The sequence below is a fragment of the Rattus norvegicus genome, chromosome 14 (assembly GCF_036323735.1).
Source record: "Rattus norvegicus strain BN/NHsdMcwi chromosome 14, GRCr8, whole genome shotgun sequence".
In the NCBI taxonomy this organism is placed as follows: Eukaryota; Metazoa; Chordata; class Mammalia; order Rodentia; family Muridae; genus Rattus; species Rattus norvegicus.
Window position 1 is genome coordinate 21,360,807 of NC_086032.1, and position 14,228 is coordinate 21,375,034.

General features: G+C 39.6%; 1 protein-coding gene across 1 annotated transcript; it reads left to right on the forward strand.

Moving 5' to 3' along the window:
• Positions 1–572: 572 nt before the first annotated feature.
• Positions 573–1,341, forward strand: Ppial4d (peptidylprolyl isomerase A (cyclophilin A)-like 4D). The gene has a single exon (XM_006250801.5). The coding sequence runs from the start codon at positions 622–624 to the stop codon at positions 1,114–1,116; it is 495 nt and encodes a 164-aa protein (XP_006250863.1). The 5' UTR covers positions 573–621; the 3' UTR covers positions 1,117–1,341.
• Positions 1,342–14,228: the final 12,887 nt, after the last annotated feature.

Consider the following 14,228-nt stretch of genomic DNA (forward strand, 5'->3'; position numbering starts at 1 on the left):
CATTTTAGCAAAAGCAATCTAGAGATTCAATGCAATCCCCATCAAAGTATGAATCCAATTCTTCAGATGGTTAGACAAAACAATTTCCAAATTCATCTGGAATAACAAAAAAACTAGGATTGCTAAAACTATCCTCAACCATAAAAAGACTTCTGGGGGAATGACTATCCCTGAATTCAAGCAGCATTACAGAACAATAGTGAGAAAAACTAAATGGTATTGGTACAGAGACAGACAGATAGACAAGTGGAATAGAATTGAAGACCCAGAAATGAACCCACACACCTATGTTCACTTGATTTTTGACAAAGGAGCCAAAACCATCCAATGGTAGAAAGATGGCATTTTCAGCAAATGGTGCTGATTCAACTGGAGACCAGCATGTAGAAGAATACAGATTGATCAATTCTCATCACCCTGTACAAAGCTTAAGTCCAAGTGGATCAAGAACCTCCACATCAAACAAGATTCACTCAAACTAATAGAAGAAAAAGTGGGGAAGGTTCTCGAACACAGGAGCACTGGAGAAAATTTCCTGAACAAAACACCAGTGGCTTATGCTCTAAGATCAAAAATTGGCTTTGCAGACGCCGCTGTCTCTTTTCGCCGCTTGCTGCAGACATGGTCAACCCCACCGTGTTCTTCGACATCACGGCTGATGGCGAGCCCTTGGGTCGCGTCTGCTTCGAGCTGTTTGCAGACAAAGTGCCAAAGACAGCAGAAAACTTTCGTGCTCTGAGCACTGGGGAGAAAGGATTTGGCTATAAGGGTTCCTCCTTTCACAGAATTATTCCAGGATTCATGTGCCAGGGTGGTGACTTCACACGCCATAATGGCACTGGTGGCAAGTCCATCTACGGAGAGAAATTTGAGGATGAGAACTTCATCCTGAAGCATACAGGTCCTGGCATCTTGTCCATGGCAAATGCTGGACCAAACACAAATGGTTCCCAGTTTTTTATCTGCACTGCCAAGACTGAGTGGCTGGATGGCAAGCATGTGGTCTTTGGGAAGGTGAAAGAAGGCATGAGCATTGTGGAAGCCATGGAGCGTTTTGGGTCCAGGAATGGCAAGACCAGCAAGAAGATCACCATCTCCGACTGTGGACAACTCTAATTTCTTTGACTTGCGGGCATTTTACCCATCAAACCATTCCTTCTGTAGCTCAGGAGAGCACCCCCACCCCATCTGCTCGCAATACCCTGTAATCTCTGCTCTCACTGAAGTTCTTTGGGTTCCATATTTTCCTCATTCCCCTTCAAGTCTAGCAGGATTGCAAAGTTAAGTTTATGATTATGAATAAAAACTAAATGAGAAAAAAAAAATAAAAAAAAAATAAAATCAATTTCCAACTAAAAGTCATCAAAAAAGATAAGGAAGGACACTTCATATTCATCAAAGGAAAAATCAACCAAGATGAACTCTCAATCCTAAATATCTATGCCCCAAATACAAGGGCACCTACATATGTAAAAGAAACCTTACTAAAGCTCAAAACACACATTGCACCTCACACAATAATAGTGGGAGATTTCAACACCCCACTCTCATCAATGGACAGATCATGGAAACAGAAATTAAACAGTGATGTAGACAGACTAAGAGAAGTCATGAGCCAAATGGACTTAACTGATATTTATAGAACATTCTATCCTAAAGCAAAAGGATATACCTTCTTCTCAGCTCCTCATGGTACTTTCTCCAAAATTGACCATATAATTGGTCAAAAAACGGGCCTCAACAGGTACAGAAAGATAGAAATAATCCCATGCGTGCTATCGGACCACCACGGCCTAAAACTGGTCTTCAATAACAATAAGGGAAGAATGCACACATATACGTGGAAATTGAACAATGCTCTACTCAATGATAACCTGGTCAAGGAAGAAATAAAGAAAGAAATTAAAAACTTTTTAGAATTTAATGAAAATGAAGATACAACATACTCAAACTTATGGGACACAATGAAAGCTGTGCTAAGAGGAAAACTCATAGCGCTGAGTGCCTGCAGAAAGAAACAGGAAAGAGCATATGTCAGCAGCTTGACAGCACACCTAAAAGCTCTAGAACAAAAAGAAGCAAATACACCCAGGAGGAGTAGAAGGCAGGAAATAATCAAACTCAGAGCTGAAATCAACCAAGTAGAAACAAAAAGGACCATAGAAAGAATCAACAGAACCAAAAGTTGGTTCTTTGAGAAAATCAACAAGATAGATAAACCCTTAGCCAGACTAACGAGAGGACACAGACAGTGTGTCCAAATTAACAAAATCAGAAATGAAAAGGGAGATATAACTACAGATTCGGAGGAAATTCAAAAAATCATCAGATCTTACTATAAAAACCTATATTCAACAAAATTTGAAAATCTTCAGGAAATGGACAATTTCCTAGACAGATACCAGGGATCGAAGTTAAATCAGGAACAGATAAACCAGTTAAACAACCCCATAACTCCTAAGGAAATAGAAGCAGTCATTAAAGGTCTCCCAACCAAAAAGAGCCCAGGTCCAGACGGGTTTAGTGCAGAATTCTATCAAACCTTCATAGAAGACCTCATACCAATATTATCCAAACTATTCCACAAAATTGAAACAGATGGAGCCCTACCGAATTCCTTCTATGAAGCCACAATTACTCTTATACCTAAACCACACAAAGACACAACAAAGAAAGAGAACTTCAGACCAATTTCCCTTATGAATATCGACGCAAAAATACTCAATAAAATTCTGGCAAACCGAATTCAAGAGCACATCAAAACAATCATCCACCATGATCAAGTAGGCTTCATCCCAGGCATGCAGGGATGGTTTAATATACGGAAAACCATCAACGTGATCCATTATATAAACAAACTGAAAGAACAGAACCACATGATCATTTCATTAGATGCTGAGAAAGCATTTGACAAAATTCAACACCCCTTCATGATAAAAGTCCTGGAAAGAATAGGAATTCAAGGCCCATACCTAAACATAGTAAAAGCCATATACAGCAAACCAGTTGCTAACATTAAACTAAATGGAGAGAAACTTGAAGCAATCCCACTAAAATCAGGGACTAGACAAGGCTGCCCACTCTCTCCCTACTTATTCAATATAGTTCTTGAAGTTCTAGCCAGAGCAATCAGACAACAAAAGGAGATCAAGGGGATACAGATCGGAAAAGAAGAGGTCAAAATATCACTATTTGCAGATGACATGATAGTATATTTAAGTGATCCCAAAAGTTCCACCAGAGAACTACTAAAGCTGATAAACAACTTCAGCAAAGTGGCTGGGTATAAAATTAACTCAAATAAATCAGTTGCCTTCCTCTATACAAAAGAGAAACAAGCCGAGAAAGAAATTAGGGAAACGACACCCTTCATAATAGACCCAAATAATATAAAGTACCTCGGTGTGACTTTAACCAAGCAAGTAAAAGATCTGTACAATAAGAACTTCAAGACACTGAGGAAAGAAATTGAAGAAGACCTCAGAAGATGGAAAGATCTCCCATGCTCATGGATTGGCAGGATTAATATGGTAAAAATGGCCATTTTACCAAAAGCAATCTACAGATTCAATGCAATCCCCATCAAAATACCAATCCAATTCTTCAAAGAGTTAGACAGAACAATTTGCAAATTCATCTGGAATAACAAAAAACCTAGGATAGCTAAAGCTATCCTCAACAATAAAAGGACTTCAGGGGGAATCACTATCCCTGAACTCAAGCAGTATTACAGAGCAATAGTGATAAAAACTGCATGGTATTGGTACAGAGACAGACAGATAGACCAATGGAATAGAATTGAAGACCCAGAAATGAACCCACACACCTATGGTCACTTGATTTTTGACAAAGGAGCCAAAACCATCCAATGGAAAAAAGATAGTATTTTCAGCAAATGGTGCTGGTTCAACTGGAGGGCAACATGTAGAAGAATGCAGATCGATCCATGCTTATCACCCTGTACAAAGCTTAAGTCCAAGTGGATCAAGGACCTCCACATCAAACCAGACACACTCAAACTAATAGAAGAAAAACTAGGGAAGCATCTGGAACACATGGGCACTGGAAAAAATTTCCTGAACAAAACACCAATGGCTTATGCTCTAAGATCAAGAATCGACAAATGGGATCTCATAAAACTGCAAAGCTTCTGTAAGGCAAAGGACACTGTGGTTAGGACAAAACGGCAACCAACAGATTGGGAAAAGATCTTTACCAATCCTACAACAGATAGAGGCCTTATTTCCAAAATATACAAAGAACTCAAGAAGTTAGACCGCAGGGAAACAAATAACCCTATTAAAAAATGGGGTTCAGAGCTAAACAAAGAATTCACAGCTGAGGAATGCCGAATGGCTGAGAAACACCTAAAGAAATGTTCAACATCTTTAGTCATAAGGGAAATGCAAATCAAAACAACCCTGAGATTTCACCTCACACCAGTGCGATTGGCTAAGATCAAAAACTCAGGTGACAGCAGATGCTGGCGAGGATGTGGAGAAAGAGGAACACTCCTCCATTGTTGGTGGGATTGCAGACTGGTAAAACCATTCTGGAAATCAGTCTGGAGGTTCCTCAGAAAATTGGACATTGAACTGCCTGAGGATCCAGCTATACCTCTCTTGGGCATATACCCAAAAGATGCCTCAACATATAAAAGAGACACGTGCTCCACTATGTTCATCGCAGCCTTATTTATAATAGCCAGAAACTGGAAAGAACCCAGATGCCCTTCAACAGAGGAATGGATACAGAAAATGTGGTACATCTACACAATGGAATATTACTCAGCTATCAAAAACAACGGCTTTATGAAATTCGTAGGCAAATGGTTGGAACTGGAAAATATCATCCTGAGTGAGCTAACCCAATCACAGAAAGACATACATGGTATGCACTCATTGATAAGTGGCTATTAGCCCAAATGCTTGAATTACCCTAGATCCCTAGAACAAACGAAACTCAAGACGGATGATCAAAATGTGAATGCTTCACTCCTTCTTTAAATGAGGAAAAAGAATACCCTTGGCAGGGAAGGGAGAGGCAAAGATTAAAACAGAGACTGAAGGAACACCCATTCAGAGCCTGCCCCACATGTGGCCCATACATATACAGCCACCCAATTAGACAAGATGGATGAAGCAAAGAAGTGCAGACTGACAGGAGCCGGATGTAGATCGCTCCTGAGAGACACAGCCAGAATACAGCAAATATAGAGGCGAATGCCAGCAGCAAACCACTGAACTGAGAATAGGTCCCCTATTGAAGGAATCAGAGAAAGAACTGGAAGAGCTTGAAGGGGCTCGAGACCCCAAAAGTACAACAATGCCAAGCAACCAGAGCTTCCAGGGACTAAGCCACTACCTAAAGACTATACATGGACTGACCCTGGACTCTGACCCCATAGGTAGCAATGAATATCCTAGTAAGAGCACCAGTGGAAGGGGAAGCCCTGGGTCCTGCTAAGACTGAACCCACAGTGAACTAGTCTATGGGGGGAGGGCGGCAATGGGGGGAGGGTTGGGAGGGGAACACCCATAAGGAAGGGGAGGGGGGAGGGGGATGTTTGCCCGGAAACCGGGAAAGGGAATAACACTCGAAATGTATATAAGAAATACTCAAGTTAATAAAAAAAAAAAAAGAAAAAAAAAAAAGATCAAAAATTGATGAATGGGATTTCAAAAAATTGCAAAGCTTCTGTAAGGCAAAGGACACTGTTGTTAGGACAAAATAGCAACCAACAGATTGGGAAAAGATCTTTCCCAATCCTAGAACTGATAGAGGGCTTATATCCAAAATATAAAAAGAACTAAAAAAGTTAGACCTCAGGAAGACAAATAACCCTATTAAAAATGGGGTTCAGAGCTAAACAAAGAATTCACAGCTGAGGAATGTCAAATGGCTGAGAAACACCTAAAGAAATGTTCAACATCCATAGTCATAAGGGAATAGCAATTAAAAACAACCCTGAGATTTCATCTCAAACCAGTCAGAATGGCTAAGATCAAAAACTCAGGTGACAGCAAATGCTGCCGAGGATGTGGAGAAAGACGAACACTCCTCCATTGTTGGTGGGATTGTAGACTGGTACAACCATTCTGGAAATCAGTCTGGAGGTTCCTCAGAAAACTTGACTTTGAACTCCTTGAGGACCCAGCTATACCTCTCTTGGGCATATACCCAAAAGATGCCCCACATATAACAAAGACACGTGCTCCACTATGTTCATAGCAGCCTTATTTATAATAGCCAGAAGCTAGAAAGAACCCAGATGCCCTTCAACATAGGAATGGATACAGAAAATGTGGTACATCTACACAATGGAATATTACTCAGCTATCAAAAACAATGACCTTATGAAATTCGTAGGCAAATGGATGGAACTGGAAATTATCATCCTTAGTGTGGTAACCCAATCATAGAAAAACATACATGGTATGCACTCACTGATAAGTGGATTTTAGTCTAAATGCTCGAATTACCCTAGATGTACAGAACACGTGAAACTCAAGAAGGATGACCAAAATGCAAATGTTTCACTCCTTCTTTAAAAGGGGAACAAGAATACCCTTGGGAAGGGATATGGAGGCAAAGTTTAGAACAGAGGCTGAAAGAACGCCCATTCAGAGCCTGCCCCACATCTGGCCCATACATATACAGCCACCAAAGTAGATAAGATGGATGAAGCAAAGAAGTGCAGGCAACAGGAACCGGATGTAGAGCTCTCCTGAGGGACACAGTCAAAATACAGCAAATACATAGGCGAATGCCATCATTAAACCACTGAACTGAGAATGGGACCCCTGTTGAAGGAATCTTAGAAAGGACTGAAAGAGCTTGAGACCCCATATGAACAACAATGCCAACCAACCAGAGCTTCAAGGGACTAAGCCACTACCCAAAGACTATACATGGACTAACCCTGGGCTCCAACTAAATAGGTAGCAATAGCCTAGTAAGGGCACCAGTGGAAGGGGAAGCCCTTGGTCCTGCCAAGACTGAACCCCCAGTGAGTGGGATTGTTGGGGTTAGGCCGGTAATGTCAGGAGGATGGGGAGGGCAACACCCATATAGAAGAAGAGGGGGAGGCATTAGGGGGATGTTTGCTTGGAAACTTGGAAAGTAATAACAAATGAAATGTAAATAAGAAATACCCAATTAAATAAAGATGGAGAAAAAGAAAGAAATACAGGAGAGCACAAGTAAACAAGTAGAATCCCATAAAGAGGAAACACAAAAATTCCTTAAAGAATTACAGGAAAACACAACCAAACAGGTGAAGGAATTGAAAAGAAAACTCTGGGATTGAAAAATAGAAATAGAAACAATAAATAATGCACAAAGAGAAACAACCCCAGAGATAGAAAACCTAAGAAAGAGATCAGGATTCATAGGTGAAAGCATCACAAACACAATACAAAAATAGAAAAGAGAGACTCAGGGGGGAGAAAATACCGTAGAAAACAATGACACAACTGTCAAAGATAATGTAAAATGCAAAAAACCTCCTAGCCCAAAACTTTCAGGAAATCCAAGTAACAGTGCAAAGATCAAACCTAAGGATAATAGGTATAGAAGAGATTGAAGACTACCAACTTAAAGGACCAGTAAATATATTCAACAAAATGATAGAAGAAAACTTCCCTAACCTAAAGAAAGAGATGCCCATAAACATTCAAGAAGCCTACAGAACTCCAAATAGATTCAAACAGAAAAGAAATTCCTCCCATCATATAACAGTCAAAACACCAAATGCACAAAAAAAAAAGAAAGAATATTAAAAGCAGTAAAGGAAAAAGGTCAAGTAACATATAAAGGAAGACCTATAAGAATTGCATCAGACTTCTCACCAGAGTCTATAAAATCCAGAAGATCCTGGGCAGAGGCCAAACAGACCCTAAGCAAACAAAAATGCCAGCCCAGGCTGCTATGTCCAGCAAAACTCTCAATTAACATAGATGGAGAAAGCAAGATATTCCATGACAAAACCAAATTTACACAATATCTTTCTACAAATCCAGCCCTATAAAGGATTACAGATGTAAATTTTCAATGCAAGGGGGGAAAATACACATTACAAAAAGCAAGAGATTGCCTAGCAAGTGCAAGGCCCTGGGTTCGGTCCCCAGCTCCGAAAAAAAAAAAGAAAGAAAGAAAAAAGAAAAAAGAGAAAATGCAAGAGAATATTTTCATTGCAATAAAACAAAAAGAAAAGAGAGACACAAACATAATTCTACCTCAAACAACAAAAATAACAGGAAGCAACAATCACTATTCCTTAATATCTCTAAACATCAGTGGACTCAATTCTCCAAGGAAAAGACACAGTCTAAGAGACATGACACATAAAGAGGACCCAAGATTTTGCTGCATACAAGAAACACACCTCAGAGACAAAGACAGACACTACCTCAGAGTAAAAGGCTGGAAAAGAACTTACCAAGCAAATGGCCCAGAGAAGCAAGCTGGAGTTGCCATTCTAATATCGAATAAAATTGACTTTCAACCAAAAGTCATCAAAAAGGATAAGGAAGGACACTTCATATTCATCAAAGGAAAAATCCACCAAGATGAACTCTCAATCCTAAATATCTATGCTCCAAATGCAAGGGCACCTACATTCATAAAAGAAATCTTACTAAAAAGTGGGGAAGAGTCTCATACACATGGACACTGAGGAAAATTTCCTGAACAGAACACCAGTGCCTTATGCCCTAAGATCAAGAATCAACAAATGGACCTCATAAAATTGCAAAATTCCTGTAAGGCAAAGGACACTGTCATTAGGACAAATCGGCAACAAACCAAATGGGAAAAGATCTTTGACAATCCTACTTCTGATAGAGGGATAATATCCAAAATATACAAAAAAGTCAAGAAGTTAGACTCCAGAGAGCCAAATAATTCTATTAAAAAAATGGGGTACAAAGCTAAAGAAAGAATTCTGAGCTGAGGAATATTGAATGGCTGAGAAGTACCTAAAAATGCACAGCATCCTTAGTTATCAGGGAAACGTAACTTAAAACAACCCTGAGATTCTACCTTACACCAGTCAGAATGGCTAAGATCAAAAACTCAGGTGACATCAGATGCTGGCGAGGATGTGGAGAAAGAGGAACACTCCTCCATTGTTGGTGTGAATGCGAACTGCTACAACCACTCTGGAAATCAGTCTGGAGGTTCCTCAGAAAATAGGACATTCCACTACCTGAGGACCCAGCTTTACCTCTCCTGGGCATATACCCAAAAGATGCCCCAACATACAACACGGACACATGCTCCACTATATTCATAGCAGCCTTATTTATAACAGCCAGGAACTGGAAAGAACCCAGATACCCTTCAACAGAGGAATGGATACAGAAAATATGGTACATCTACACAATGGAGTACTACTCGGGTATCAAAAACAATGACTTCAGGGTTGGGGATTTAGCTCAGTTGTAGAGCGCTTGCCTAGTAAGCACAAGGCCCTGGGTTTGGTCCCCAGCTTTGAAAAAAAAAGGAAAAGAAAAAAAACAATGACTATATGAAATTCATAGACAAATGGATTGAATTAGGAAATATCATCGTATGGAAGCAAAGTTTAGAGCAGAAACTCAAGATATGGCCATTCAGAGCCTGACATATGTGGCCCATATATATACACCCACCAAAACTAGGTAAGATTGATGAAGCTAGAGAGTACATGCTGAAAGGGATCGGATATAGATCTCCCCTGAGAGACACATCCAGAGCATGTCCAATACAGAGGTCAATGCTAGCAGCAAACCACCGAACTGAGAATAGGACCCCCTTGGGGGGAATTAGAGGAAGTATTGAAAGAGGTAAAGGAGCTTGCAACCCCATAAAAACAACAATGCCAACCCACCAGAGCTTCCAGGGACTAAACCACTACTGAAAGATTTTACATGGAATGACCCAGGGCTCCAAATGCATATGTAGCAGAGAATAGCCTTGTTGGGCCAGCAGTGGAAGGAGGAGCCCTTGGTCCTGCCAAGGTTGGACCCCCAGTGCAGGGAAATATGTGGGGGAGGGTGTGCAGTAAGAGTGATGTATAGGTAGCATACCCGTATGGGGGTGGGGGAGGGGAGGGAATGGGAGCTTATGGAAAGGAAACCAGGAAGGGGAATAACGTTTGAAATGTAAGTAAAGTAATATATCTAATAATTTTTTTAAAAAAGAATCCTATTCAGAAGAATTGAAGGTATGCAGGAATTACTCCATCATCTGAGAGCTTCTGTTATAGGAGCCAAAACAGTGCCACCTGGAAAAGAGATCTGCTCACCAGAAGTTGCTGCCAGAGTCTCCCCTGCACCCCTCTTTGGGTAGTCAGTCCCTGCTAGCTCAGCCCAGCCTGACATCCTGTGGCAGCCATGGCAGTGGTGGAAATGGAGGTGGAGCAGCAGCAGCAGAGACAGCAGAAAGGAGTTCCTCCTCCCTGCCCATTTCTCAAACCTTCACCTGAACCCATGCACCTAGTTGGACCAGAGATCTCCATGGAAAGCCTCCAAGGGGAGGCCCACACTTTACAATTTATTTTATTTTATTTATGTGTTTTGGGATTAGTGTGCATGTGAGTGCAGGTTGCCCACACAGGCCACAAGCATTCTTGCTCTTAAGCCAGTTACAGGAGGTGGGAGCAACTCATTGTGGGTGCTGAAAATCAAACAGTGCTCTGTAAGAAGAGTACATGCTTCTAACCATTGAGTCATCTCTACAGTTCTTGTTTATATTTTTATTTCACTTTCTGTTTCTTTTAAATTGTTAAGTCTAATTACATCCCCTGCACTTGCAGAATGCACTTCCCATAGCAAGAATTCCTCTTTTTCCTTCTCATTTCAGTTTCTCTGAGCATATAAATACTACATACTTCGATGTCATAATTTGTATTTCTATCTCCATTCCTTAGGTATAAATCTTCTGATTTTATACTGTGGGTGGCATTTCCTCAGTCACAAAATAACACTCGTCCAACTTGTTTTACTTAAGTACTTGAAAAACATGTTGATTTGTGATTTTATTAGTTCTGTTATCATAAAAACTGTTATGGGAAATGAAATCTCAAGTAATCCAATCTGTATTCCTGGGTTATGCTCACTAATATTTGGCTCCAGAATAAACTATCTTTTGTCCCCTTTTTGTGAGAGCTGTGTTTTTAATGTTGACACTAGAGGGAGGAATGACAAAAAAATATGAACGTGGACCACAGAACCAAATACTGAACATAGGTAACAGTTAGTAGCATGATTAGCCACGTGGGGGAAATGTGGAAAAGAAAACCCTTATACGTCATTCGCGGGATTGTAGATTAGTACAATAGAAATTTGTCTGGAGATTTCTTAAACAATAAAGAAATAAAAACTATCATTCAATACACCTCTACTATTCCTGGTCCTACACCCAAAGAATATTATGTCCTGCCACAGACATATTCATTGCTGCTCTGCTCACAATGGACAACAAATGCAACTGGACTACCTGTTCTTCCATGGAAGAAGGAATATATGATATATACATATACCACACAATTTCATTCCAGTGTAATGAAAAATGAAATGTACAGAAAGTGGATGAACTAGAAAACATTACTAAGCTAACCCAGGCTCAAAGACAAACACCTCACATGCTCCCCCATATGGAGAGCATATCTTCAAATATTTAGATTTAGATTTAACTTAGAGTTTCTGTAGAGACTGGCAAACTAAAATAGAGCTCTGACACAGTCCTGAAGTGAGGTAGGGATCATGGAACATAGGAAACATGAAAAGAGAGAGAGGAAAGAGAAGTGCTAAGTCATGGCTATAAAAGTAGAGTAGAGACTGAGAAGAGAAAGGGTAGGGAGAGACAGTCAAATGAAATTAAATATATGTGAAGAAAGCACATTGAAACTTACTACTGTACAAACGATTTGCAAAATATCAAAATGGAAGGACCCTGCCTGACTAAGTGCACATAAATGGTTCTTAGAAACCATGTGATTCATGGTGTCCTTGTTTACTGTGCTATGATGTCGCCAGAAGACCACCCCCACTGACTGATAATCTCATGAAGTTGGAGCTTGCCACACACCAGAATCATGAGCCTCTGTATACAAAATATTGTAAAATAAGAAAAATAAACACGAAATACAGAATGATTGGCTTAAATTCCTGTGTGTTATGTGATGTACATCTTTATCATCAAAGTTTTCAAAAACACGATTACTTACTGACACCTAATTAATATCTATTGGTTATGTGAATTTATATTTTTATATAGCTATATGCAATGCATACCAGACATAATAACTTCCAGAGTACACTGTTTTAGCCCTAAAAATGCTACACACAATATACATAATCTCTAAATGCAAAGTCCTTCCCTCTGGATTGGGAGATAACACTTATAAAACCTTTAGAACCTTGAGGTCATAGAAGTTCTGTTTGATCAACTACCTTCCACAACATCAGATGTTGCCCATGAATCGTGGACTATGAGGTGTAAGAGTTACATATTAACTTCTTGCTTGGTTGTCACATACCAGCATGAGTTCATAGGGACAGCCAATGTAAAAGAAGCCTTTAGATTGCACAAAACTACCTACAAAACTTACTTGGGTTCTTCCACTGATGCCAGGGACATCTTATTTTAACTCAGAAAACTGTAAAAGGGCTGATTTGGACATGGAATTCGGCCATCAAATCTCTATCAACATATCCTGAATGAGCTTGTACTGAGACCATGAGGTGAATTCAGTTTTTTACTGATCCCTGCAAACCAGACTCCTTTAACTTTGGGATTTTCTCTACAAATTTGATGAAACAGGAGTTTGAAAATCATGTTGCAAAGTGGGTCAGTCGGTAAATATATGAGTAATAAAAGTATTGAGTTGGGAAATTTTATTCACAGTTCCCAATAAACTTTGCAGACTATTTAAGTATTCTGAGCACCGTTGTAGACATTCATGATCAATCTAAAAGATGATTGCTTTGATGTTATTCATGAAGAGACCACTTGTCAGTGTAGTGAACTGAGGATGGGTTTCTGAAAATACCTTTTCATTTACTCTTTGTGCTTCCTTTCTGGCTATACAGCGGAAAAGCACAAATGACATTTCCCTCCCCTTCCTATGTTCCCTTGTTTGCTCAGAACTAAAAGAGTAATTATATCCAAAAAGAGGATAAAAATACTATTCATGTGCTTTGTCTTTGGCTTTTGTATCCCACCGTTTCCTGAGAAGAGAGAGAAATAATTGTTGTGTGATATTCTATCATCTTCATGTTTTTCTTTCTTTAAAGGTAAACATGTATATTTTTTATCCAAAATATTTGGGTAGATTTGGGTAAACCAATTGGAGAATCAATTATGAGATTGTGTCTCCTGACATCAAAAGATGTACCAACAAAAGTTGGTTACCAATGTGACCACGTAAACCTGAGCTGAACAGGGACAACAATAGATGTACCAAAGTGGGCAGAGAAAAGCCACAACAGGTCAACCTGATACAGCGAACTTCCACCAACTAAGGAATGAAGAGAGTGGAAGGGATAGTCTTCCCTAGAATACAATTAACATTATATGGACTTAGGTATTTATTTTATGGGGGTGTGCGTGTGGGTGCGTGTATGTGTGTGTGAATGATAGATATATCATGAACATAAATAACAAATATAGTCAACATAGAGATAAAACATGATACTGTTTTGCTTAGACTTGCTTAATTGCAAAAATATGATTAAATGCAGTTATGCCTATTTTCCTGAAAATTGTGAGCCATCATTTTCTAAGGCTGAAAGCACCATTGTGTATATAAACTACATTGTCTTTGTTCTCTGTGCTGAAACCTAGATTCCACAACTTAGCTACTGTGCATAAAGTTGTACGATATATGCATTTATCTCCGTGATGTGCACCTTGGAATCTTAGCAGTTCCAACTCAGAAGTGATATAGCTGGGTGTAATGGTATTTTTAAATGTTACTTGATAACTCTATTAGTTACTAATGTGACCCAGCCAGCTCCCCACCAACACAAATAATAGAATCCTGTGAATTTATTAAAATCAGCTTTGGCACAATTACTAGGCAAATAACTCCTAATTTATTTTTCTATATGCTAGATTGTTAATCTCCAGCTATGGTGCCCAAGTACTTGCCTGAGTCTTACCTGGGTTGTTTCTGCTGCATCAGACTGTCCTCAGAGGGCATTTCACTCAGCCAAGTGGTCCCAATCCATCATGTCTAATGG

What these genes read in the sequence shown, in the direction of transcription:
- Ppial4d (XM_006250801.5), top strand. Translation starts at nt 622, where the DNA reads ATGGTCAACCCCACCGTGTTCTTCGACATCACGGCTGATGGCGAGCCC.